A 27905-nucleotide genomic window follows, 5' to 3' on the forward strand; every position below is an offset into this window, starting at 1 on the left:
AAATGAAGACTTGGGGGGGAGCGGGGAATAGGTATGTAATACAGATTAGGGAAGGGTGCGGCATGACAGCTGTCTTCAAGGATTTGAATGGCTGTCATCTGGAAGACATCCTGATTGGTCCCAGATGGCAGGACCAAGAACACTCCAAGGAAGTCACAAATAGTCAAATTCAGGCTTGATATAAAGAAAATTTTCCTAATGATAAAAATCATCCAAAAGTGGAATAAGCTACTTAGGGAAGTAATTGGCTACCTCTCCCTCTTTTCAGAGAAGAACATCAAACAAGGCCAGATGACCACTTACCAAGTAGTTTGCAAAAGAGATCATTGTTCGGGTATAATAGGTTGGACTAGACAGCCTCTGAGGTCTCTTCCAAATCTGAGATGCTACACTCTATTTCATAAATATCAGCTATTTATAAAGCGTTTGTTTTATAAGCTGTTTCCAAATGTTTTATTCAGTCATCACAATGGTCCTGTGAGGTTGGAAGGATGGGTGCTACTTCACTTAGAGAGGTTCAAGGAGGTTGAAGGTCTTGTCCAGGGTCACAACAGTTAACTAGTTGTATTGATATTTTAAATTTTGTCTCCTCAACATAGTGCTCTCCTTACTAAATAATGAGCAGATTTTCCCAACTTTACCAAAGAATTAATCACAGAAATAACATCTAAGGGAATTCATTTCCTGATCAATAACTGCTTGATCAAGAGACTGGAAACAAGAGTATAGTAATTTGTGAAGGAGTTATGGTTCAATAAAGATAAAAATCAGAAAGAGATAAAATATGCCTGAAGTTCTAATACAAATAAGTAGAAAATATTTCATTTCCGAAAATTCTGGTGAATGTTTCAGGAAATGGTCTATACCTCTTGTAGCCATAGCAGTGTGAGAGAGATATCAGAGAAAAATCCAATTTAAAAGACCAAATTTTCCAAAGAAAACCCTAGATCTGCTGCCTTTGACATGAGTGACTTTGGGAAAGTTACTCACCTTTCTGGGTCTCAGGGTCTCCTTATTTATAAACTCAAAGGTCACCTCTAAATCTGTGACTCCATTCTGCCGGTACAAAACTGAATGTGAGTTCCTAAATGGTCAGGGACTATTTCATTTAAGGCTCTTAAGTACTGCTAGTACCCAGTACTATTTGGCATACAGTAGGCACTTAATAAATGCTTGTGAACTTTTGTTGTTGGTCAGTCGTTTTCAGTCATATCTTGCTCTTTGTGATCCCCTTTGAGGTTTTCTTGGTAAAGACACTGGAGTGGTTTGCCATGTCCTTCTCCAGCTCATTTTATGGATGAGGAAACTGAGGCAAATGGGATAAAGTGACTTGACCAGGGTCACACAGCTAGGAAGTGTGAATTGGATTTGAATTTAGATCTTTGTGATTCCAGGCCTAGTGGTCTATCTAATATATCATCTAGCTGCATAGTAGGCACTTAATAAATGATGGTTTCCTTGCATCTTCCCTTTCTACCTAGTTGCAATGTAGACTAGTAAGGGATGAAATGGAGCCCAAGGCAAGAGTGTAGTTATCTTCATTTTGGCATAGAAATTCCCTTCATATGGAAAAGGGCCCTGGTTCTGAAGGACTAGAGTTCAAATTTAGCCCAATGCTAACTACCTGTGGGACTATTTATTATCCTTGGTCCTCAGTTTCCTCAACTCTAAAACAACAGGGTTAGACTAGATTTCCTCCCAAGAGTCCTTTCAGCTCTCTATGATCCTACTGAAAGGGGCCTCAGGCCCAGCAGAGAAATACCCCCTTTTCCTCTGGATGGTCAGACTTTAGAGCTATTCCCATTCGGCTCCCCTCTCTACCCTGGCACTGAGGTTGGTGGGGGGGGGTGAATTCTATACACTGTTCTAAGGGAGACAGAACCCACAGAGAGATCCCTGGGCAGGAAACTAGCCAGCTGGGGAAGACAGATTGAAAGGACACTTCTTAAAACTTTAACATTTTGGTTCTTCCACTCTAGGGGGGAAAAAAACAATACAAAAACAGAAATAAAAGAGAAAAAAAACCACCTAGCCAAGAGCTGTGTCCTTCGAGGGCTATGCCTACAGGAAATGGAAGCCACTCGCCACTATGGCAACACCAATCACCTCCCAGGGAGGAGAGGGCAGCCTTGGGACACCTCGTTCTCATGCCCAGCAGCAGCGTGCTTCCCTTCTTACCCAACCCAGAAGGCTGACTTTAGTAGCTGGGGTGGGGGTGGAGGTGCTGTGAGGAAGGGAGGGCTAAAGAGGCCAGGAGAGAGGTGAAAAGGCCTGGAGCGATTCCTATGCACCCCCCCCCAAAAAAAAAAACCAGAGGTCCTCCTTGTTGCCATATAACCCGGCTGGCCCAGGGAATGGAGAGATTGGGTCTAGCTGGGCAGTCCCATGCCCAGTTTCTCTGAAAAGCCTTCAGTACCTCACCTCCTTTTGGTCTACAATGAAGAATTGAAGATTCTTGGAGCCTGGGAGAGAATTACAGCATATGATTCCTTTAGGATCAGAGATTCAGGGTTGGAATGAGACCTGGAGGGCGTCTAACCCAACTCCTTCATTTTACAATAGGGAAACTGAGGAATTCAGTGACATGCCCAGTAACTGCCTGGAGGGGGAATTGAGCCTGGGTCCTCAAATTCCCTGGGGGAGGGCACTATTTGGATCCAAACCATTTCGGCTAGCTAGTTCCTGATCTACTGGGTGATCCTTCCTGGATCCTGGAAACCTGAGCAGGGGAGGGGTCTCTAGTTTCTCTAACTTCTTACACTTTGTCCTGTCATGCTCTGAAGAACAAGGGGGCTGCTTTTTTCTTTCTTTTTTTTTTTGCCACCAGTAATTCAAAGATCCAAGTGAAACTCTTACTTCTGTTTGAGCACACCCAGATAATCTACCCCCCCAAAAAACACATATATGCACACACACTTACATACATACATGCATACTCATACACTCATATTCTCTCTCACATCTGTGTCTCTCACTTCCTTTCTCATCTCTTTTTCTCTATTTCTCACTCTCTCACATCTCTTTTCCCCTCTCTCTCTCTCTCTCTCTCTCTCTCTCCCCTTCTCTCACATCTCTCCCTCTCTCTCCCTGTTTCTCTCTCTCTCTCTTTCCCATCTCTCTCTCTCTGTCTCTCACATCTCGCTCTCACTCTCACTCCCTGTCTCTGTCTGTCTGTCTCTCTCATGCCTGCGCCTCCCTCAGTGGCCCCTTCCCCTGGAACACTGGAGGAGGAGCTGTCAGGTGCACCGCCTGTGGGGAACTCGGCCCCTGTCAGCCACACAGATGACTCAGAGGCTAAATATAGCTGGAGATATAAACAGAGCCAGCCACAGAGCAAACACAGGCCAGAAGAGCGGGCTCTCACGCACTGCGCTCGGCAGATACCCCTCTATCCACCCGCCCTACCCCCTCCCCATTCCTGCCCAGAACTCACATACACATTGACCCACAGACACAGACAGAAACACACACAATCTCTCTCACACACAGACATACATACTTACACACAGACACACATTGACTCACAGACACACTTACAGACATAGACATACACACAAAGACACAACACAATCTCTCCCACACAACACTGACACATACTTACACACACATCGACCCACAGACACACATACATAATTTCTCACACAACACTCACACTCAGACAAGTCACACACATACACATCAACCCACAGACACTTACAGACATACACACAAAGACACACACAATCTCTCTCATATAACACTCACACAGACACACATCAACCCACAGACACTTACAGACACAGACATACACACAGACACACACACACACACAAAATCTCTCTCATACAACACTCACACAGACACACATACACATACACATCGACCCACAGACACTTACAGACACACACATACACACAAAGACACACACACACATAATCACACACACACACACATATATACACACACACACACACACACACACACACACACACCCTCTGAAGGGCACAGAGGCAGGCTTTCCACTCCAATGGCAGAGGTTGACTCCCTAGGGACTCCTCCTCATCAGTCCCCCAGCCCAATCACCCCATCTTAGAAGCTAAGCTACAATGCAAACCACAGTCTTGGTTTAGAAAAACCACCCTCCAACAATGGGAGGCTTTTAAAAGGTCAGGAAGCTGATGAGCCAGGGATTAGACAGAAAAGTCACTGATAATACTAATAAACACTAATATACCACATAAGCCAACAGTTTAGGCCAGCTTTCTCTCTTTTAAAAAAATGTTTCATTGATGCTCTTTTTCTTTTTTATATTCATCATTCTCTGTTTCCCTCCTTCATCACTCACTACCACCTCATTAGCATTAAAATCTTTTCTTGGAATAAATAATATAATCAAGCAAACAAATCAAATGATGGGTCTTGTCTGAAAATGTGTGCCTCATTCCACACCCATAGTCTGCCACCTCACCTTCACAATCAATCATCTGAGGTCATGGACTGGTCACCTGCAATATTTCTCACCCAAAGTACCTAACCTCTTATATAAACTACAGGCTAGGTCTATGCTACAAACTAAGGACCTAAAAATTATTATACTTAGGATTTCAAAGTCAGATTGGTCAGGATGGAATTCATACCCCAGGGCAAACCAAAGAACAGTTTAGTTCTAATTCCTATTCCCTTATAGGTTTGCTTAGTGGGTATCTTGAAGCCAAGGGTGTCTTAAAGCCAAGGGTGTCTTAGCTTCATGAGGTCTCTGGGAAATCCCAAGGATTAATGAGACCACCGGCCTATCCTACAGGTGGACTATGAGACCCACTCACCATCAACCCTGTATGATGGATGAACCACACATATCTTCCTTTGTGCCATACTGTGATGGAGCAAAGGTAGAGCAGAGCAAGTGGTGAGAAGCAAGGATTCCTCTCTGTGGAAGTTCTAGCAAGATGTCCGTTGAAGTAGCTGGGACATGTTTCCACCCTTCTCTTCAAGGGAAGAAAGAGTATATGAATTCACAGAATATCAAGGTCAATCTTAAGTAGCCAAACCCAGGGATCCCTCACTGGACCTCAGGAAATGCACTGCAAACTTCATCAATTCAGGGAAACATCAATGAGCCAAAGCCTACACTTCTGGGCTTAAACTACAGAGTTAATAGGACAAATGGGGTTTATAAGTAGGTAGGAAGAGGTAATACTACATTCTGCCTCCAACTGCCTTGGAAACTCAAAAAGCCATTAGCTGGAACATTTCTCACTTTGATTTTCTACCTCCAAGTCATTTTCTGTCACTAACCTCAGTGTCCATCCCTAAATGACCACCAGCACAACTATACCAGTCCCCGGAGGGCAATGCAGTTTGGGAAATAAGCCAAATCTTCAAGTGAAAAGCTATGGGAGAGATTTTGGCTGGCACATTCAATCTCCTGAGAAGCATTTATTAAGTGCCTATTATAAGCCAGGAGTGTACTTGACACTGGGGAGATAAAGAAAAAAAATCAAGTGGTCTCTGCATTTAAGGAGTTTACATTCTGTTTCAGTTTCCAACCAGGGTTCCATTTGGTGACACTTTGAGAGCTCCCCCTCCATGCAGTCCCATTTTTCAGTACTACTAATCCATCCCTAGCTTCATCAAGCCTTCTGATCTCAACCTATAGCTCCCCATAGTAGAAAGGTTTCCCTGAATTTACAAAAACAATATCTGAGGGAAGACAAGGAAATTAGAAATATAAGATTGATATCCAGTCTAATGTGTTAACCATGCTAGCAGAATGCAAGTGTCTTGAGATCTGAGGAGGTAGGAGGAGAGGAAGGTAGTTAGATCTTCCTTCATCCTTCTGAGGGACCCCACAACACAGCTGGGACCCCTCTCCCCCTTGGCTCTGATTGCATCATTCAACCCTGAACTATCCCACCAGAGGCCAAAAATGAGACATTTAGAGTGAGAAGGAACCTTCTTTAGGATTCATCTAATAACAAGGAGGAAACTATAGCCTCTAGAGGTTAAGTCATCTGCCCAAGGCTTCATAGAGAACAAGAAAAGAGCAAGCCATCAAACCCAAGATCAACTGATACTAAATTCAGAACTCTTTCCACTATCCAGAAGCCTCCTTAAAAAGAAAACCTGGAAAGGAAAAGACTGGCCCTGAGTCAGAGAGTCAGTTACCAGTTCTGACCCTTACTACTTGTGTGACTTTGTGTCATTAGAAGGCCTCAGAGATCCTTTTCAACTTTAGATCTATGATCCCATGATCTCCCAGAGCCTGAGCTCAATCCTCAGGGGAGAAAACCTTGACCAAAGCCACAGATTACCTCTTGGCTATGGACAAATGGAATAAAATCAAGCAGGAAGAGAAAAAGTACAAGGGAATGAGCAGAAGCCAGAGATCCTAGTCCCATATCCCTTCCCCATTGTGGGCTTCAACTTCCCTAGCCTGCAAAGAGGAAAGAGTAAATGCAAGAATAAGCCAGAATGGCAAAGAATAGGAAATTGAGGGGATGCCCATCAATTGGGGAATGGCTGATCAAGTTATTGTAGATGAAGGTTATGGAGTACTATTGTTCCATAAGATATCATGAATAGCCAGACTTTAGAGAAGAATGGAAAGAATTACATGAACTGATGCTGAGAGAAGGGAGCAGAACCAAGACATTAACAACACTATGAAATGATCAACTATGACGGATGTAACTCCTCTCAGCAGTTCAGAGATCAAGGACAACTCTGGGAAACCTACCATGGCCAATGACATTCACATCCAGAGGAAAAAACTACAGAATTAAAATGCATACCATATTCACTTTTTAAAAACTTCTCTTATTTTTTTCCTTCCTGTCTCACGGTTTTCTCTTTTCCCCTTCCTTCTAATTCCTCTCACACAAAATGATGAATATGTAAATATGTTAAAACACAAATGTACAACTTTTACTAGACTATTAGCTGCTATGGGGAGAGGGGCAGGGAAGGGAGGGTGGTAGAAAAATGTATGACTCATAAATTTGCAAATGGATGAATGTTAAACTACCATATCATGTAATTGGAAAAAGAAAATAAAATTTCAATCAATTAAAAAAAGAGAATGAGTCAAAAGGAATAAAAGCATGTGCCTTTGTACATATGAGATGCCAATCAGCAATGTAAGAGACCAATGCAAAAAGTGACATACTTTCTAAAGTCAATTTCTAAAAGGCCCCAAAGAGAGAATATCTGTGGTCATTTTGCTTATGGTTATTAGACCCTCTGGTGGCAGGAGGGGGATCCTTAGAGTAAGAACTGGAAGGAAGGAAGGAAGGAGAGAAAACAAGCAAGAAAAAGAAAGGAAGAAAGAGAAAGAAGGAAGGAAGAAAGGAAGGAAGGAAATGCTAAGGGAAATTTTCAAAGAGAAAAGAAATAACAAGATCTGGCTTTTATATAATGTTGGAGCAAAGAAAACAGGTTGGAAAGACAGATTTTAAAATCATTCCAAAGCCACTGGCAGGGGAGGAGGAGGATCAGTCAGAGTCCATCCCTTGAACACTTGGCATTTGCTTCCTTGGAAGGTTGTACTCTAGTTCCCCTCCCCCCAGTGCAGATAGCCAGGGCCCTGGGAGGTCAGCAACCCAGACTGAGATTGAATAGTGAGGGCCTCTGGCTCAGAGCCGAAGTAGGGCTGGGAAGTTGACTGTGCTCTTAAAGGGGCCATTCAGAACTCCTGGGTCACCTTTTCCTGTTTAGTTGTTAGACCTGGAAGATTAAGATTGGGGTTGGAAGAACTTTATTGCAGTTAAGCCATGAGAAGAGAGGATTCCCTACTACCTTTTCTTAGGAGTGTTTGCAGGAGGAAATCTCCCTAGGTGAAAATGTGTTAATGTAGCACCAGTGCAAAAGTAGAGCCAGGAGAGAGAGCAAGCCAGGCCCTGGAAAGGGGTGGAAGCCTTCACCTCACGTTCAGATTCCACATCAGACTAGCTTTATAGGAATGCCCTGGAGAAATAACTGACCAGACAGCTCCCACCACAGGAGATCAAGGAAGTTGTTGGATACGCAGACTACAAGAGAATCCTTTTCAGCCAGAGGAAGGGAGCCAGTGCCTGGCCCCAAACTTCTCCTGTCTCTAGCTCCCTCCAGTTCTAAAAATGTGACTACAGAGTAGGAATGGTTTTGAACAGCTCCTCCCTGCACCAAACCACTGTGTAAGATCCAGTAATGGAGACAGTAGATTAAGGGACAGGGGTAAAGATGGAAAGGGAGGCCAGGAGAGAATTAGGCCAAATTGGAACTGGGTCAAGGGCCCAGGGTGTGAGCCAAAAAGGGAAGCTCTTGGGGCCAAGGGATAGAGCAACTTGGGATCCCTGGGGTAGAAACAAGGGGATGGAGACTCTGGGTCAGGGTCAGAGTCATGATTCCCAAGCCACCTTTGTTGATGTAACCCTTTTGCATTCCTCAGAGATTATTCTGTAGCACTGTTTCTGTCCTTGCACAATTCACCTCCCCCCCAGCAGAACCAGAAAAGATTCCTGGGCTCCCACTGGCAACCCCATTTTTTCCCCTTTTTCTCCTCCAGTCCCCAATTCTAAATAGATCTAAATCTTCAGTGCCAAGTAGACACAATAAAGTTATTCCCAGGTCCAGAAACTGTTCAGTTCTGCCCTCGAGGTGGGGTAGGATTGGTGACTGAGTCTACACCTAGTCAGTCATTCCCTTGGAGACCTCAGAAATCACTTGTTTAATCTTGTGTCCCAAAGAAAATTATCTTTAACAACTTGGGCTGGGTGAAAAAACACAGTCACTACAGATTTAACTTAGCCCAGCTAGGATTGTACACCTCAAAAATTGGTTAATTCAATTTCCAAGGGACCTGAGTTCCTCCTCAGCATTACATCCTCTAATATGGAATCAGCCTGAGATACCTCTCCCTGCCTGGGCAACATTCCAAAATGTTTGCCAGGGGAGGAAGGGTTAAGTGTTCCAGCTGGGCAGAGCGGCTCCAAAAGGCCTGGCGTGGGGGGGGGGGGCAACCCATGGCCCTGCACAGCTCCTCCTGCACGAGCCAGCCGGCCGCCGCCGCCTTTGTTGACTAACTCCGCCACATGCTTAGCTGACACGCGATGCTCCACTGTGGCGGTGCCAGGGCCGGGCTGCCTGGCTGCCACCGGGCACCTCAAGCCCCAGGCCAGGAGGGATTCTCAGAGGCACTATTTTCTCCTGAGTCCCTGGCCCTGGTTTCCAGACAGAGACATCAGATCAGGCGGCCTCCCCAGCTGGAAAGTGTCAAATTACAACCGGTTCCACAGCTTCCCCCTCCCATGCTGGAGCCCCACTGCCTGGGTTAACCTTCCCTCTGCCGCAGTGGAGGCAGGAGCAGGCGGTGGGAAATGTGCATCGGCTCCAATCCACAGGGGCAACCAGGCAGGTGGAGACTGTGGCCAAGCTGCTGCCAAGCCCTTTTGTAATTCCCATCTTACTGTAACCCCTTTCAATAGCTCCTGTCTCCCCATCAAGGTAAAATTCTTCCTCTCATCTCTAGGGTTCAAGGTGCTTCTCCCCATCCCCTAGCTGGGCCCAACTATTCTTCAGAAATATGGAAATCTCAAGTCAAAGAAGAGCCCAAGACTCTGATTGAAGGATGCCCCAAGTCTTCAATTTCAAATGAGAGAAAGGCAGCACAGTTACCTATTGAGCTCAGCATCTATCTCACCTGATACCTACCCGTTGCATGTGGAGCCTATGGAACTGGTCCGCTATACGTTGAAGCTTTCGGGCAATCTGCACCTCAGCTCGATGCTCCCACTGCTCTTCACGGGGTTCCTCTCCAAACCTCAGGCTCGAAGAAAAATTGACAGGGAGGGGAAGTCGATATCCAGCATTGCCTGCAAAGGTGGTAAGAGAGAGAAAGAAAATTCATTTGAGCCAGCATTTCACACAATAGCCAGTCCTTCCTGGGAGCAAATGCCTTGGGAAATAGTAGGCATCAGTTCCAAGGACAAATCTGGAAGGATCTCATTGGTTATCTTGTCCAACCCTCTCATTTTACAGATGGGGAAACTGAGGCTCAAAAAAGTTAAATGATTTGCCCAAGGTCAGAGTAGGAGTAAGCACCAGAGCCAGTGTTCTCTCCACTGCACATGCTGGAGATTTGATAAAAAAAAAAAAACAGAACAAATTTCCACTTTGGCATGACTTCATACTAGACATGATCTCTCATCTATTTGCCCACGTTGATTAAAAATGTATGCAAGGAGAAAAGATTTCATTTCTTTCACAAACAAAACAAAACAAAATAAAAAGTGCTTACTAAGCACTATGTTATATTGCAGGGGAAGAAATAAGGGAAATAAAACTCTGCTTGACCTGATATCCATACATAACTAAGGTACAGACTAGAACATGACAGGAGTATAAGAAAGATAAAAACGTTACTTTAAGAGTTGGAGAAAAATGATTAATGATCACACCTGATTGGGAAGTGGGAAGTGGGAAGGACAAAGAACAGGAAAAAATTTCCTCTACAGGTGATATCTGAGCTAAGCCTCAATGATGGAGAAGAATAATAAAGGAGGGCATTGCAAGTAGACAAAGCACTGTGAGCAGACCCTGAGGCAGAAAAAGACACAAACAGTCCAATCTGGACAGAACACAGAGAAAATGAAGGCAGGGGGTATAAAATTAGGCCAGAAGGTCAGAAAAGTCCATTCAAAAGAGCAGAATGGTTACAAATATGAATGTTATTTTTAAGGCTGTATATTTTAGACTAAAGGACTGAGGAAAGGGCCAAAAGGTGGAGCTGCAGAGGATGATGCATAGCACACTTCAAGCAATATCTCCAAGACCAAGAAAAGAGTGCCTCAGGTCATAGGAAAAAATAATAATAAAGTCCTTCTGCTGGGACTTCTGGGATGCTCTCTGAATGCAGGGTCTGTGGGCATCCCTCAAATCAGACACTCTCCACTCCAGTCCCTCATTTTCTAATTGTTCAGGCCAACTCCGTACTTTTCCTTATCACTGTAAGGCAGTTCCTTCTAGAAAGAAATGCAGTCACCTTGGATCCTGTGCCTCATCCTATACATAATAGATAACTTCAGAACCTGGTTTCCTTCTTCGCCCTTTAAACTAAAAAATGGGCTTTATGCCCAACCTCACTCCTCATGCCTGCCCCTCCTAGCCCTTAAATTTAGGTAACGGGAATGAGATCTGCTCAGATTTAAGCCACCCTGTTCCTGAGGACCAACCCCTCTCTTGGCATGAAGCCAAACCCATCCAGGGCTTGGCAACTTTCTCCCACTCTCCTTCCAACCACAAGTAGTCTTCAATAAAAGCTGGGAGCCAAGCTTGGCCCTTAGGAACATTCTCTTCCAGAGGGAACTGCAATGTAGCAACAGACCAAGTAATAACCCCAGAGGGAGTGGGTAAGCACTTTTATGTCTTCCCCATCACCACCCTTTCCTTACCACCACGGATCATTGATAACTAGGCAAGGGCTTTCCTCTAGCTCACCTCCTGGACAGAATACCAACACCAAACCAGGAAGGCTTGGCCAGTCCTTCTCCACCCCCAGGGGCCCCTCCTGGGTGTGAAGAGAGCGTAGAGATATGATGAGATCTAAGACTGGCTTGCCTCCATTCTTTAAAGGGGAAAAAAAAAAAACCTTCTATACCCACTGAGCAGAGTAACAAGCAATCAGAGTCAAAAGGGACTTTAGAATACAGAAAAAAGAGGATGTGAGTGCTAGAAAAGAACTTCAAAGTCACCTCTTGTACCAGAATAGTGATATTCCTGGACTAGAGAAAGAGAGAGAGAAAATAACTGTTCTAAATTCTCATAACATTAAATCAGAGTGTTTTGCACATAGTAGTTATTTGTTGACTGGATAAATGAATGGTAAATGATGAGCAAGGTAATCTAGTTTTATATAAGACTGGCTACTGATCCTCTAAAGGGTAAAGAAACGAGGGCTCAGAATAGGGAGAAGAGAGGACTCGCCATCCCTGAAGCTCCCTGCCATACCTGTTTTAGAGGGATATTCCCCCCCCGAATTTGAATTCAGAGAAGGAATCTGCAGGAGAGAGGCATTCGATCTCACCATAAAAGAGTCGGTGGGGTTCTTCAGTCACTCCACAAGGCAGCATGACACCCTGGCTTGGGGATGCTGGACTGAGGGTCTGAGTGGCCTTGTCTTCCTGGCCAACTGACCGAAGCCCTGGGCCGCAGCAGTGGGTGAGAGGGAAAAGCTGCAGCCCGTCCAACATATAGTCTGGCTGACTCTGGGCAAACAGAGCAGCCGAGGTCAGGCCCCCTGGCTGAGCACCAGGCTCGGAGTCCTCCGGGTGGAACACATCATCTTCCAGCTCTTCCACATAATGAGAAGACTCCATCTCTCCTGTAAAAGAAAAGCAGACAAGTCTGGAGTGCTGCTCCCCATTCCCCCCACCCTTGGATGATTCCTGCCCCTGTTCTCCATGTTCCTCCCTAGTCAGTGAAAGATAAGGTCAGGGACTGCTGGCTTGAAGCCTTGACCCAGGGGACCTACAAATGAAGACCAAAAAATCCCCCCCAAACTACCTGGGCAAAATCCAACACACCTGGCCCCTCTACTAGGCTGCCCACAGCCTCCTCTACCCTTGGCTTCTTTTCCTGAACAGGCTTGTCTGTGGAGTTCAGACTGTGAGTGTTCTTGGCAAGGGCTATTTTGGCTGCTATGAGGCTTGCTTACAGAGTCTGGGTGCTGCTATGGGTTATTTAGGAAATGGTAAACAATGAAAGCAATGGTGGGGGGGAGGTACTCAAGTCATTCACCTGCCCCAGGAGTGCAAGGTCACCCAAGCAAGCAGGTTCCAGACACAGTGCTCTCTACAAGTGAGAAAGAAGCAAAATCCCTGCCCTAGGGAGCTCACTACCACACTCAGCCAGAGCTAAACTCCTGGCTGAGCAACAACAACTATAACAAAAGCCAACAATAACCTTGCAGCCCAGCTTCCAGCTCCAGAACCTGCTCAAGTCCCGCCCAGCTGCCCAGCTTTCCCCCAGGCCCCGCCCCCCACTTGCTCAACACTCACCAATAGACACTGGAGGCTGGTTTGGTGGTGGTGCGATTCCTGGGAGAGCCCAAGTCCCAACAAGATGCTCTGAATCTGTAGAGTTGCTGAGCTGAGCTATCTGCTCTCCAAAAGTCCACTGGGAAGGTGAGCTTAAAGGGTTTCCATGCCTGTCCCTAGCTGAACCTGGGAGTTGTGTATCCTGTCTCCTAGAAGGAAGTAAAACTCAGCCTCATCTCTCTGGCATCACTCCACTTTCCACTACCTAGTAACTCAGAAGCACCTCTTGCTTTAGTTGTCAGACAACTTAGAGAAGACTAAGTCCTGGGGCCACCCACTCCCCATCTCCCAGTTTATAACAGTACTACACACTTGTCCAGTGTATCAATGACTCCAGTGTCACAGTGTGTCTTACCTTTAGCTAGTGCCCAAAAGTAGAAGTGACCTACACACTCCAATGCTACTTCTTCAACTAGATGCTGTGGCACAAAAGCTTGTCAAAGATAGCATTGAAAATAGAACTCAGGATTCCAGTCTCCCCATTTACCTCTTACCTTCAAACCCACTCCAAACTGAACTGTTTTTCTGAAGCATCTGAATAGATCAGACCTAAATTTGGAGAGCCTTCATATCAAATACTTCTATCTTCATCAAACACCCCTCTCCCAGATACTTGAGTTGTTAATGAAGGTCCAAGGGCACATATATAGATGACTGATATTCACACACACACACACACACACACACACACACAGACAAAACTACAATGGACCAGGATGCAAACTTTCTAACTAAAATGGCCTGAGGCTACTCTACCAGAGTTATGTAGTAGTGGTTACCTGTTGCACAGAATGACAGCCTTTAGCTAGTCAGAGTAAACCAAAGAGGGTTCCTTTTAAAGTGGCTGGATCCCACAATCACAGGCTAAAAGACAGACTCTTTTTCACTTCTTTATCTTTTTACCCTTCAGGCAAAGCCCTATTTCTAAATAGCCTGGGCTGAGTGGATGGGGGAGGTGTAGCCTGAGTGGGTTGGATCAGCAATCCCCTGGGGACCCTTTCCATCCTCTGGAGGAATTGCGCAGACCCCGACCTGATCTGAATTTCCCCAATGATGCAGCTTCAGACTCCTCTACCAGTACAGGCTAGTCAAGAAGAGTTGTAGCGCACCGGCTGGGGGAGGGGTGCAAGATGAGGCAAGTGGTCCCTGAAAAACCTTGGGGGAAAGGATGGGAGGGGAGCTGAGGATGGGGGACCCAGACCCAGAGGGCTCAGTTGTTCTTAGTAAGACATTATCCCAAAGTGAAATCCAAGCCCTTTCCGACCGTGACAGTGGCTTCCAGAAGGGGGCTTGGCCCCAGAGGGCCAAGACTGCAGCTGGGGCACCCCAAGTCCCTGGCGCTGCCGGGGCCATACGTGTCCTCCAGCCCGGGGCCACACGTGTCCTCCAGCCCGAGGCCACAGTCCGAGGGAAGTCCAGGGCAAGGATGCCGCTGCTGAGCGCTTGCGGCTCCGCGCCCAGGCTGAGAGGGGAAGGAGGGAAGGGGAGCCGAGAGGCAGGGGCGGCCGGACCCCCGGGGAGGGGGCACCCCAAGCTCTTCGCCCCTGTCCCTGCTTTGCCAAAGGCGCCGCGCCCCCGGGATCCTGCAGACCCGGGACCCCCTGGAGGCGGAGGGTGCCCCAAGCTCCTGCGGAGCCCGGGGTGCCGAGGGGCTCCCCTCCCCTCCCGGGGCTGCCCTTCAACCCCCGCTCCCTCCACCAGCTCCATCACCCCCAGCCCTGCCGGTCAGCTCCCGCGGCCCGGGGCTCACCTGGCCCGGGCTCACCTGGCCCGAGGCTCCCGCGGCCCGGGGCTCACCTGGCCCGGGCTCACCTGGCCCGAGGCTCCCGCGGCCCGGGGCTCCCGCGGCCCGGGGCTCCCGCGGCCCGAGGCTCACCTGGCCGCGGCCCGGGGCTCACCTGGCCCGGGGCGCCGGCGGCAGGCGCGCACGCAGGGAGGCCGCTCTCCGCCGCCGCCCGCGCGGTATTGTTTCCAAAATACCCCCGCTCTCTGGCATCCCGCAAACAGCTGACGAGGCCCCGCCCCGCGGCGGCGGCCCGACCAATGGCGAGCGCGGCCCCGGGGCCGGGGCGGGGCCGCAGGCAGGGACAGTCGCGAGTGTGTGGAGCTTCCAGAGGTGCGCGGCGAGGGGCCAGGGAACAATTCCGAACCGCCACAAAGGCGAAGAGCCGCCTGGCCGGCCTCCGCCGCCGCGCCGCGCCTTCTCCGGGGCCCGACAGTCCCGATTAGCGCTCCGCAGAGGCCGCGGGTTCTTCGTGATCGGAGGAGACATCTGCCTTTGCATCCCCGGCCCTGGCCAATCGCAGCCCAGCTTCCTGTTGACAAGCGACGCGGTCCTCGCGGCTCCGGCTGCCCAGACCCGCTCCCACCGGGGCCCGGGCCGGACCCTTGACAAAGACCAAAAACCCGGGCTCCGCAGCCCGAAAGCCTCGGCACCTGGCTTACGGCCCAGTTCCCGTTCTGGAGTGGGGCGGGGGAGGGGAGGAGAGGGGAGGAGAACTCTTACCTTGGAATTGAGCTGCTGGACCATGTCTAATAAAACTGCAAAAAACCCTGGGGGAAGCGTCCGACAGTCCTCAAGGGCGTGATAAACAGTCCCCCAGATGGGACCGTGCTGCTGATTAAACCTCTCCATTTTTGTCCTGCCCTTGTCCCCATCCCGCCTGAACCAGACTCACCAACATCCCTCCCTCCCTCCCTCCCAGAGAAGTTTTCACCCAGAAACCCATCAGAGTGTGTAGTAATGGACAGAGCACAGGATTCGGACTTGGGGTGGGGGGTTCAAATCCTGACTCCTTATGCAACCAGTTGCCAAAAGGAGGGAGTTAGACAAAATGACCAGCTCTAAGCCAATGATCCCGTGAAGGGTCATTCTTATCTTTCTTACCCTTTACCAATCCAATATGTATGATGGAAAGAACACTGGAGTGGAAGTAAAAGGACCTTGGGTTCAAATTCTACCGTCACACAGGCTCACTGGGAGACCTTGGACAAATTACTTTTCCTTCTTGAACCTTTGCTTCCTTATCTGCAAAACGAAATACTTGGACTAGGTAGCCCATAAGGTCTTATCGTACTAGAACTCCAATCTTATGATCAGACCCACGCTGGTTAGAAGAGGGTACCTTCTCTCCAATGGTCAAAACAATTCAAATGTCCTTAACACTGGGACCCTGTTAGGTAGATTGGGAGGGATTTTGATCCCTCAGGTGGGAAGATGGTGTCCACAAAATGTGAGGCAAAAGCAAAAGAAGACTGAAGAAAATGACCAAGATCCACCTTGCCCTTCCTAGCAATAATAAATAATGAACACAGATGACCATATTCATTTCTCACAACAAAGAGGTGAAATGGGTAACCCCATTTTACAAATGAAGAAACAGGCACAAAGAGCAATATGCATCACAGACAGATAAAGTTCTATTACTTTTTTTCAATTTAATTCAACAAACACATACTATGCTCTTATTACATACCAGACATTGTGTTAAGTTTAGTGACAAAAAGAGAAAAACAAGGTACAGAGACAGCATGGTTTCACTGATAGAGACTTAGTCTTGAAATCAGAAAGACCTGGTTTCAGATCTTAACCTGCTAACTGTATAACCTTGAGCAAATCATTTAACTTCTAAAACCTCAAATAACTATTTACAAAATCTGTTGCATCATACTTTGTATAAGGAAGCATGGATAGATATGATCTGAGGTCAGAACCAACTGTGAGGAGGGAGGGGTCTGCACTACCACTGAGAGTGTAAGAGTGTGCTCAGGAGCACAACAAGACTGAGCACTCTTCTCATTCTCAGAAATAGGTGTTCAATCATTTTTCAGTCCTGTCTAACTCTTCATGACCCCATTTGGGGTTTTCTTGGCAAAGGTACTACAGTGGTTTTTCATTTCCTTATCCAACTTATTTTATAGTTGTGGAAACTGAGGTGAATGATTTGCCCAGGGTCACCCAGCTAATAAGTATCATAAGTCAGGTTTGAACTCAGGTCTTCCTAACTCCAGACTGGCTCCCTATCCATTGTTGCCACCTAGCTAGAAAGGGGTGCCAGAATTGAATTACAGCTATCTGATCCCCTCTCAACATTACTGGTCTAGGAGTGCAATTCTGGGAGTTCAAAACAAAAAACAATTTTCTGATCACCATAGCTTAAGTTTATGTTTGCTATTTTAGCTCCTTCCCAATAAAAGTTAGTTATATAAAAGATCATCATCAAATAGAGAGTAACAAATACACCTGTTTATCGAAGTAAACAGAAAGAGGTAATCAGAGAAATTTTGGGGACAAAAAATATGCCAGAAAATAAATTCTTTAGTGGGAATAAATGAGATCTCAGGGCAAATCAAGAGAAGAGACACAAGTCAGTTTTACATAAGAGAGTGAGTTCAGAGTAATCATTGCTTGATGGGGTTTGTCCAGGATAACAGAGGCTGACCTCTAGAAGCCTGAATAGTAGATGTAGCTAGCCTTGTTCTGAGAGAATGAGTTCAAAGTTATCACTATATGTTATTTCAAATCAAGTGTTTTATCTGCCTTGATAAAAGAAAATCCTCACTTAGAAGTTTCTACCCCCTTGAATTTGGGCAAATAGAAGGCAAAGTGGATAAAAGACTGGAGTCAGGAAGACCCATCTTCCTGTGTTAAAATCTGGCCTCAGATACTTCCTAGCTATGAGACCCTTGGCAAGTCATTGAACCCTGTTTGCCTCAGTTTCCTCATCTGTTAAATGAACTAATGAAGGAAATTACAAACCACCATTGTTTCTTTGCCAAGAAAACTCCAAATGGGGTCATAAAGAGTCTGAAATAACCTTGAATTAACAGATCTGGTTTAAAAAAAAAGGTCCTAGGCATGCATATAGCAAGGATCATGGGAGTAAGAATCTGACTTACTGGACTGGATATATCCGAAAGCAAACATCCCTCATCAATCACCTGCTAGAAATGGTTTTGAGAGTTCTTAGGGCAATATACAAGTCTAGAGTGGAGAAAAAGAGATAGGTCTGAGCTTACATTCTACAATGGGTCAACAACACATATGGCAAATAAGTCAATAAAAATGTACAAATGATTTTTATGTTAGGAAGGGTGGAACTCTAAAATTGGGAATTAAAAAATAGCTCTGCCTTAGCACAAATCTTGTGCTAAGATTTGGAAGGATGGGGGGGAGATTGGGTCTCCAAGGCTTAGAGGTGAATGGGAAGAGCTTTTAAACATGAGGGGAAATTTTTTTGGAAAGGCACAAAAGTAGGTGAGAAAATGCTATATATAAAGAGTGTTAAGTAATCCTGCTTGACCTGAAGATAGAATGTTTAAAGGAAATTAATATGAAATAAGTCTGCAAAAATAGATTGGAGACAGACTGTGATATGTTTTTCACCTGTTTGTTCTTTGTTCTAGAGACAATAGGGAATCATTGAAGCTTCCTGAGCAGAGGAGTTAGAGGTCTAGATTTGTAGTTTAGGATTATCTATTGGGCAGTTCTGTGGAAGATAAATTGGAGAGGGGAGGGTCTGCAAGCTAGAGGCAATTACAACTATCTAGATTACTGTGAGAAATAAAGTTGGCCTGAATATCTGCACAAGGAGATGATCAGATGATCTACTACTCTTAAAATATATTCCAGCATTAAGATTCTTATCTTCTATAGTTCAGAAACAAAATCATGAAACTGGTTCCACTTTTGGGCCGGGGTCCTTAACCTAGAGGCTGTGATCTTATTTTGTTTTGATTTAATATTTTGATGTTTTAATTTTAATTTGATTTTAATGTTTTGTTTTAATGTTTTGATTTGATATTTGTCTTTCAGTAATATTAATTTCCTTTGTAATACTGTGTATTTTATTTTACATTTTTAAAATATTATTTTGAGAAGAGATCCATAGGCTTCACCAGACTGCCAGAGGGGTCCATGACACCCACAAAAAAGGTTAAAAACTCCTACTCAAAGACAATAATAGGAAATTCTGACATTGAGTGACATCATTGTTGAGTATTTTCCATCCTGCCCTACCATACTGATTTTTTGTCTTTTTTTTTCTTCCTCCTTTGCTCTTTCTTTTTAGGCTCATAGGATTTAGGGGCAGTTTAATGGGTACAGTACAGAGAGCACCAGATCTGAGTTCAAATTTGACCTTAGATATTTACTAGCTGTGTGACCCTGGGTAAGTCACTTAACTATGATTGTCTCTCCCTCCAAAAAAATCATTGGATTTAGAACTGAGACCATGGAAATCAGCCATCCTAATGTCTTCACTTTATAAATCTGACAATTAAGAGACTTTTATTAAGTCCAACAAAATGATGTGACTTGCCTAAGGTCATATAAATAGCAAATATCACAACCAGGATTTGGGTCCAAAAAATTTTTCACTAAAATTAGACTTCCTTCCTTACATTTTCCTTCTGCCTGTTAATGGCACTCATGTCAGGTTGTTCAGTTGTGTCCAACTCTTCATGATCCCATGGGCCATGGCACATCAATACTCTCCATGGAGTTTTCTTGGCAAAGATACTGAGGTGGTTTTCCATTTTCTTCTTCAATGGATAAAAGCAAACAAGTTAAGTGACTTGTCTGGGGTCACACAGCTAGTATATCTTCTTTTTTTTAAGATTTTATTTTGAGCTTTACAATTTTTCCCCTAATATTATTCCCTCCCCCCACCCCCCATAGAAGGCAATTTGTCAGTCTTTACATCGTTTCCATGGTATACATTGATCCAAATTGATGGTGATGAGAGAGAAATCATATCCTTAAGGAAGAAACATAAAGTACGAGAGATAGCAAGATAAAACAATAAGATATCAGTTTTTTTTTTTTCTAAATTAAAGGCAATAGTCTTTGGTCTTTGTTCAAACTCCACAGTTGTTTCTCTGGATACAGATGGTATTCTCCATTGCAGACAGCACAGCTAGTATATCTGATGTTTACTTGAACACAGGTCTGTCCTGACTTTAGCTATTATCCACTAGCTGTCTCGATACCACTCATAGAAATTGTTTAATCTTGTAATGCTCAAAACTAAAACATATCCTACTGATAGCTCTAGAGGATATGGAGTGGGAAAAAAAAGGTGCTGGATGAGTTCAGAACAGTTAAGAGTGACAAGGAAACCTCCAGAGAGCCAGGGAACCCAAGTGGTCATTTTACCCAGTTTCTTTGACCCCTGCTTTATCATTAGGTATCTTAAAGAATTTTTAGAGTAAAATCAGCCCTGAAAAGCAAGGCAAAATGTCAGGGGTCCTCTGTATGGGTCTGGAACAGAGATATAACTAGGTTAGGGCACCTAGGTCTTTGTTTTTTGTCTCTGACATAGGAGGGACACACTTCCTCTTTGAGTCGATCCTTTAACCTGACATCTCTATGAGGTTCAGGCCTCTTCCAGCTCTTCACCACTTGGTACCACCCAAAGATCCCACAGCCAGAATTCCTAGTTAGAGCTCCAGATGTGGGATGCCTGTGGGATAGGGACAGACCAAACTGTTCACATTTTACCAAGATATTTGGTCTTCCACCTCTTCCCCAGTCCATTTCTTGAGGATATCCCATACTCTGGGCAAGGTTACTCATCTCCTTTCAGCTATTCAACCTCTTTGAGAATCAAGAGAATGGGGGGTCTGGCTTTTAGAGTCAACTATTTGGGTAAATACATTCAGGGAACAGGATCTGGAAACCTCCCCTCCCTCACCCGAGTCAACATCATCCAAATATGTTCTCTGGAGGTTGGACATGCCCTCCACGGCAGGGATCCAGGCCTACCCAGCTGTGCTTAGGACCCTGTTGGATTTTAGCGATGGGTTGCTGCTCTTCCATGATTGACAGGAGCCCCCTAGTAACAGATGTGCTCAGAGCCTTTGACTGAGTTTAGGAGGAAAGGCAAGCTTGCCACAACAGCAGCAACAACCAGTGATTTTAGAGAATCTCCTGATAGCCCTTCCCTCTGCCCCCCCTCCACTCCTCAATTTGTTTTTTTCCTTGCTAAGAGAAGCTGACTTTAGAGGGCAGAGTCCCCCCACTCACCCTCCTTCCTGCGATCCGTGTAGCTTCTTCTCTAGAGGCCCAGGAAGGGTTGCAAAGAGTTAAGCTCTCTCTACTTTGTGAAATCCCTAAACTAGGATTGGGGGAAATGAGCCGGGAGCCTTTACCATTGTTTCACCTGGCTATAGGATTTCTCTCTAACACAAGGAATCGGCTTTAAACCCCCCCGGTAACTGGATCTCACTAGGAAAGGAGGTTTTTAAAAACCAGCTGACAGCTGAATAATAGGAATTACCAGGCAGGCCGCCCTGGGGTTACCAAGGTTTGTAACTCAACCTCAAGGGAGGGCTTAGATTGGAAACTGATTTATGGGAAAATCAGAAGTCATAGAGGGAGAGCCTTGAGTATCTGACCCCTTTCCACTGGATAAGTAGCCTTGAGAGCCGGGAGCAATATACTAGTCTAGAAGAAAGAGTTGACTCCAAAAGACTGTTCCTTCTTGGGCCTCTGGCATTCTATGTGACACTATGTGAACCTCTCGGGGCCTCAGTGGACCTATCTATAAAGTGGGCAAAATAGAACCCTCCTTTTTATTTTCAGAGCTAGTGTTTATGTTAATTTGTACCAAAAGAAACAGACTGGAAAGATCAGAGATTTAGAAGTCAGAGGATATGAGTCCAAACCTCACCTTCTAATTTTTACTTCCTGTGTAATCTTGAACAACTAAGTTGTTTCTCCTTGCTGAAGGATAGTCAGTCCTTTCTAAATGGCATTGCCATGGGACAAAGCCCCATCGTTTTACCCTAGTTACTGCTCCAAGTAGGACTACCCCACTTATCAATCAATTCATGTGATGGCAGGTCAGAAGAGATTTAAGAAGAGAATTTGGAAAGTTAATAGCCTGGAATAAAAGAGAAAATTTCTTAATTGATGATTAGGGGAACTGGGGTGACTTTATCCCAAAGTACCAAAATATAGGTAATGATTCATTAAAAAAAAAAAAGGAAGCTACTAAAACATTTTCAGTGACTTCATGGTATCCCAGAATATCCCCCCACTGGAACCAGTGTCTCTGACCCATCTTTCTATGTCCCCTATATAAGGCAGCTTTTCTACCCAATGGGCCTTGTGTCCTTAGGTCAAAGGTCATAGACTTTCCCAGAGTTTTCTTTTTGTCTCCATACCCCTTTCCTATTGATTGCTCACCCCTGGCTGTTTTATGATGCTTTTGATTTGGGCACCAGAAGACTTGCTATTGGTTCTTAGTGAGAAAAAGCAAGTTTTTATGCTCCATAGGTTAAATATTACATTATTTATAAGGTATTATTTGAGGGATGTTTGTATTTGTTAAATAAATGGATAAATGTTAAATAAATAGAATGAATGAATCCACATTAACAAATACAGATTAGTTCTATACTGGGCCAGAGGAATGGGAGAAGAAAGGAAATTCTCAACAAAGCAAACTCTGTTTACAAAAATTATTGAAGAAGTATCCCTGTTTATATCATCTAAATATGCTCTCCAATGGTCGAAAAAAACCCTCCTTTACAGGGATCCAGGAATACCCATCTGTGCTTAGAATCCTGCCTAAAGGTAGAATTGGAGAGGGGGAGGGGTAGACTGGCTGACTTTTGTACACTCTTAAAGTCAGAACTCATCCTTAAGCTTAAATTCTATGAATTATATTTTTAAAAGATCCCCACCAATAGCTTAGCATATTTCTTGACCTAAATATAATAGATGATAGAGCAATAGATATAGATATAAATATCTGATGTCTCTATGTAGCCCCAGTATCTCTGTTTATATATATGCATATATATATATTTATATATGTACATATATATGCAATACATATGTATAGTTATATACTATATATATATATAATAGTATTTTTAGCTTTTGATATCCTCATTACTAAATATGTCCCTTCCCCTCTCCTTGTAAGAAAGACATTTATCAGGGGAAAAAAAACAATTCAGTAATAGTAACCAAGAGATCAGCTGTGTCTGACAACACAAGTAATGTTCCTTACCCTTAGGTACTCATCTCTGTAGAGAAAGGAAGAAAGTACATTTTCTTAGTTCTTCTCTGAGGAGCTTCTTGATTAATAAAGTTACATAGTGATCTTTTTCTTTTCTTTTTTATTTCCTTTTCTTTTTCTTTTCCATTTACTCAATAAATATTTATTGACTAAGTAAATGAATTAATTGGAAGTAATAAAAATAATCAGATTTAGGACAGTCCATTCTGGGACTAATCTCCCACTCCCATCATCTCTATGACACAACTCCTGTTCAACAAAAGAGAAGTTGATTTTCTCCATCTTGAACCATTAAAAGATTGAATCAGAAATACATTTTCTTAGCCACCCCTTTGAACTATGCTCAGTCTGTATATCAGACAACCTAATGGAAACTTAAGGTGAGCCTGCATGAGAGAAAGAACCTTACTCTATACCTTCAACATCAGAATAGGGGACTGCTTCTTGTCAGTCATAAGAACTCTTTAAATTGGCTGCTGAAACAATTTACTAAACTAAAGGATCAACTGAAAGGAATAATCCCTGTCCCACAGGCTTCTTCTGCCTACTCCCCTGAAGCTAAAAAGAATTTCCAGAACTCTAGGTCATGGGGAGACACCTTTCCCTCTGCTAGGATGCATACTGTGAGCTCCTAGCTTCCTAAGTAAGCTTGTATGTGGGATAAGACTGCTTCCCATTTGTGTCTCTTTTCCTTTGGTACTGGGTCTGCTGAAATTGTGAAAGACAGTGAGCATCTTCCCCCTTTCTGGGCAACAAAAGAGTCGGGTAGTGGCCTTGGAAGCAATTTTCTTGGAAATAGTAGCAATGACAGAATGGTCAAGAGGGAAAGGCAAATCACCAGAAAAAAAGTGTTGATTAGGCTGCACTCAGTGGGGATGATATCCTTAATAATAAGAATTAATAAATCATTGAGCAGTTCTTAAAGAAGTTATTTGCAAATATTCCAATTAAACTTGACTATGAGATTCTCAAATGATTGTAGTCATTCCCCTATTATTTATTGCTTAGCATTCATTCCCCTTTCTATGTGGGAGGAATCAGGTAGGAATCCTGACACTATTGCTTATAACCTTCATAACCAAATGGCTTCTCTGGGCTTCATCTGTAAAAAAAACTCTCTCCATCTCTCTTTCTCTCTGTCTGTCTCTCCCCTTTCCTTCCCTCCTTCCACCCTCAGCTAGCAAAGGAAGTCAACCAGGCTACTCCTTTCTAGTTCCTAAAATTCTGTGATTCTGTGAATCTGGATTGATCAGTGGGATGCCAAAGACTTGATCAGGTAGGTGATTTATATAAGCTTGGTCACAGTCACCTCATGCAGGATTATGGTATTAACTCTATTAGCTCCCATCTGCACAAATTAAGAAAGGAGGAAGTTGGTGAAGAAAGAGAGAAAGGTCAGTATCGCATCAATCACTTACCCAGAGGATTAGAGGTTAAACAGGAATATTGACATCAAAAAGTATCTTGGGATCAAAAATCTAGAGCTGGAAAGATTTAGATCAGTTGAATTAATCTTATTTTACAGATGGAGCACAGAGAAGCCATTTGGTTATGAAGGTTATAAGCAACAGTGTCAGGATTCCTACATGATTCCAAATTCAGTATTCTTTCAATTGTTTTTTAAAGCCTCATTTTACAGATGGGATCCAGGTAGATTAAACAATTTGCCCAAGCTCACATTAGTAGTGAGTGGCAGTTAGAATTTGAACTCAAACCCATTGACTCCAAATCTAGCATTCTTTTCACTAATTTTCAACTAGCTTTTCCTCTATAAAAAAAAAAAGAAAAGGGTTATTGCCTCATTCCACACTTAAGACATTGGCATAGGTATGATTCCTGCTTTGGAAGATTGAAGGGAGTTCACCTCTAAAAAAAACTGCTCCCTAAAATCATCTTTGGAGAAAGCATGTTCATGACTAATCAATATGGTATCATTAAAAGATAGTAAACCACCTTTATTTGATAGAGAAGGAAACTGAGCAAAGCGAGTAAATATTTAACAACCAGCTTCTTAAAACCACTAAAAAAGGACTCAGGATACCTTTTAGATTTAATCTGCATTATTTACATTTTCTTCATCACTTTCTTAATTCCACTCCAACAATAAAACTCCAGCCCTGGCATTTGCCAATATTTGAGGTATAAATGCTCACTCTGAAAACTGAACAACTGGCGCTTGGGAGTTGTTCCAGCTGACCCTAGCATTCCTGAAATTGAAACTCAAATATGTAAGTTAAATGTATCCCAGGTTTCACAGGGAGTCAGTGGCAAGGGGTTGGGGCTGGAATGGTAGGGGTGGGGGATTTGAAGTCAGGTCATCTAACCTCAGTAATGGATAGAGTACTGGGCCTGGAGTCAAGAAGACCTGAGATCAAGTTTAGACTCAGACACTTCCAAGTTTTATGACCTAGCAAGTCACTTCACCCTGTTTACCTCAGTTTCCTCCTCTGTCAAATGAACTGGAAAGGAAATAGCAAAAACCACTCTAACATGTCTGCCAAGAAAACCACAAATGGGATCACAAAGGGTCATCAACAACCTCTGACCCCAAATCTAGCACTCCTTAGTGAGTAAATCATTCAATTTCTCTGGGCATTCTTATTTTTAAATTTTTTTTTTGACAATAGACCCTTTGGGTAATCTGGAAAACCTCTGGACTCTCAGAATATTGTTTTTAGATATATAAAATAAAATAATTTAAATACAAAAAACCCAATCATATGGAAATATTAAAAAAAAGAAAATTAGTTTATGGATGCCAGTTGAGGAGCTCATAGTAGATGATTTCCAATCTCCCAGCTTAAGGTTTCTAGGATTCCTCCTCATCTCATATTGGTAGACTGTTCAACATGGGTAAACAGAAGTACATACTTCAGTCTTTGAGTTGATAGATTTCAGAGGACTAGTTAACATTTAACCTTTAATCTAATTATGTCATACATTTGCTGGGCTGGTCCCAGTTTCTCCCCCTTTAACATGGGAGCATACACACATAATCTTAACCCCACTAGATTAAGAAGTTGCCCCCCATTCCCCCAGGGAGGTCCGAATTGGGGAGACTATCTTTTCAAAGAAATTTCAAATATTTCTCAACTTGTAAAACTCCACCCACCACCTGGGCTACAGGAATATTGCATCAGACAGCAGGAAGCAACCCAGGACTATGGGCCCATTTTCACATTTTCGGTTTCTATTTCTGGCTTCACTAGTCCTCAGATGGACTCTGAAGCTTGTGTTCAAGTAGCAATAACTCATATTTATACAGCATTTTGGGGGACAGCTAGGTGGCATAATAGACATGCCTAGCCCCAAATCAGAAAGACTCACCTTCCTAAGTTCAAATCCAACCTCAGATACTTCCTAGTTGTGTAACCCTGGATGAGTCATTTAACTCTTTTGTCCTCAGTTTCCTCATCTGTAAAATGAGCTGGAGAAAACAATAGCAAATCATTTCAGGATCTTTGTCAAGAAAAACTGCAAATGGAATCATGAAAAGTTGGACACAACTGAACAAAAGAGAATTTTAAAATACACAAAATGCTTTCTACATATTATTTTGTTTGAGATGTACAACCACTGAAGCTTAAAGAAACCAAATGACTTACCCAGTCATACAGCTAATAATTATTATGAGCTGGGAATTTAATTCATGTCTTCCTGGATTCTAAGCATATCACATGAACTAACAACCCAAGCTGCTGTTCCTTTCCACCTTTTGTTTATTGGAATGTTCTTTTTATCATGTCTGATTTTTATTGATCCATATTTTGTTCAAATATATATGCTTTTTTTTTAAGTGAAAGCATGGTAGATAGAAGTCAGGAAGAGGAGAGTTTCAAATCAGTTCTCTGATATGCTGATTGTGTGACCTTGAGTAAATCATTTTCTTCTTTTAAGTGTCCCCAGGCAAATCTAAGCTACAGAGAATTATAATCTGCATTGTTAGAAGGAAATTCCTTAAAGTGAGTTCTCTATATTCATCTAAATAAATCTCTATGTACAATAAAACCACAAGTCTAGTCCAAAAAAATTTATTAATAAGAGTTAATAATTCTATAATAATTTTTAAACTTATATAATATTAATTTTAATGTAGTTTAAATTAATTTTAACATATTAATGTTAAGATTGACATTGATTCCAATATATTAATTTAACATTAACATTAATTTTTAAATATATCAATCAGCAAAATAATAAGTCAAGTTTAGCTAATTTTTTTTAACATATCCCTCTCCCCTTCCTCACTGTGCTGTTCTCAGTAACAAAGCTATAGAAAGAGAAAAAGCAATTAAGCAAAACCAATGAACACATTAACAAGTCCTTTTCCATTATCTTTCATATGAAGCAGTTCCCACCCAGCACTAAGGGAAAAGTTGGATTTCTTTGTTTTGAAGAGCTAAAATATTCAGGCAAGATACTTCAAAATCTTTTTCTTCCCCTCCCCTTTTAGCCAGAATAGCAGACTTTTTCCTGCCCTAAGATAAGAAGTCCTTTCACAACATCCATTCATAGAGTTGGAGCAAAAGAGCCTTAGAGATCAGATCTCTAATTTTATAGATGAGGAAATGGAAAGCTGGGGAAGTTAAGAGATTTGTGCAACATCACCTAGGTAGTGACAGAAGCTAAATTTGGGACCTTCCATTATGTCATTCTTTCACCTAAACTTTCTCTATGATCTGCTTCCACTTTGACAAAAGCTAGTCTTAGACCTTGACTGAACCAGTTATTCAGTTGATTTGTCAGTTAACTTATTAATTATTAATTATTTGATTGATTAGTGCAATTAATTTATTGAGGCTAGCTGAAGCACACAGAGCAACCA

At 43.5% G+C, this 27905-nt stretch overlaps 1 protein-coding gene across 2 annotated transcripts in view; it reads right to left on the reverse strand.

Moving 5' to 3' along the window:
* BMF (Bcl2 modifying factor) overlaps positions 1-14896 on the reverse strand; it is a 29990-nt gene extending 15094 nt beyond the window's left edge. The window contains exons 1-4 of one of the 2 annotated variants that reach the window (XM_074235090.1): positions 14815-14896; positions 13011-13198; positions 12038-12334; positions 9667-9827 (exon numbers count right to left, since the gene is read on the reverse strand). In XM_074235090.1, coding sequence (XP_074091191.1) covers positions 9667-9827; positions 12038-12329 — 453 coding nt within the window. In that variant the 5' untranslated portion in view covers positions 12330-12334; positions 13011-13198; positions 14815-14896. Of the gene's footprint in view, positions 1-9666; positions 9828-12037; positions 12335-13010; positions 13199-14799 lie in introns of both variants that reach the window. The other variant, XM_074235089.1, reaches the window with a different exon arrangement.
* Between the last annotated feature and the right edge of the window lie 13009 nt (positions 14897-27905).

This window comes from Macrotis lagotis, chromosome 4 (assembly GCF_037893015.1).
Source record: "Macrotis lagotis isolate mMagLag1 chromosome 4, bilby.v1.9.chrom.fasta, whole genome shotgun sequence".
NCBI lineage: Eukaryota > Metazoa > Chordata > Mammalia > Peramelemorphia > Peramelidae > Macrotis > Macrotis lagotis.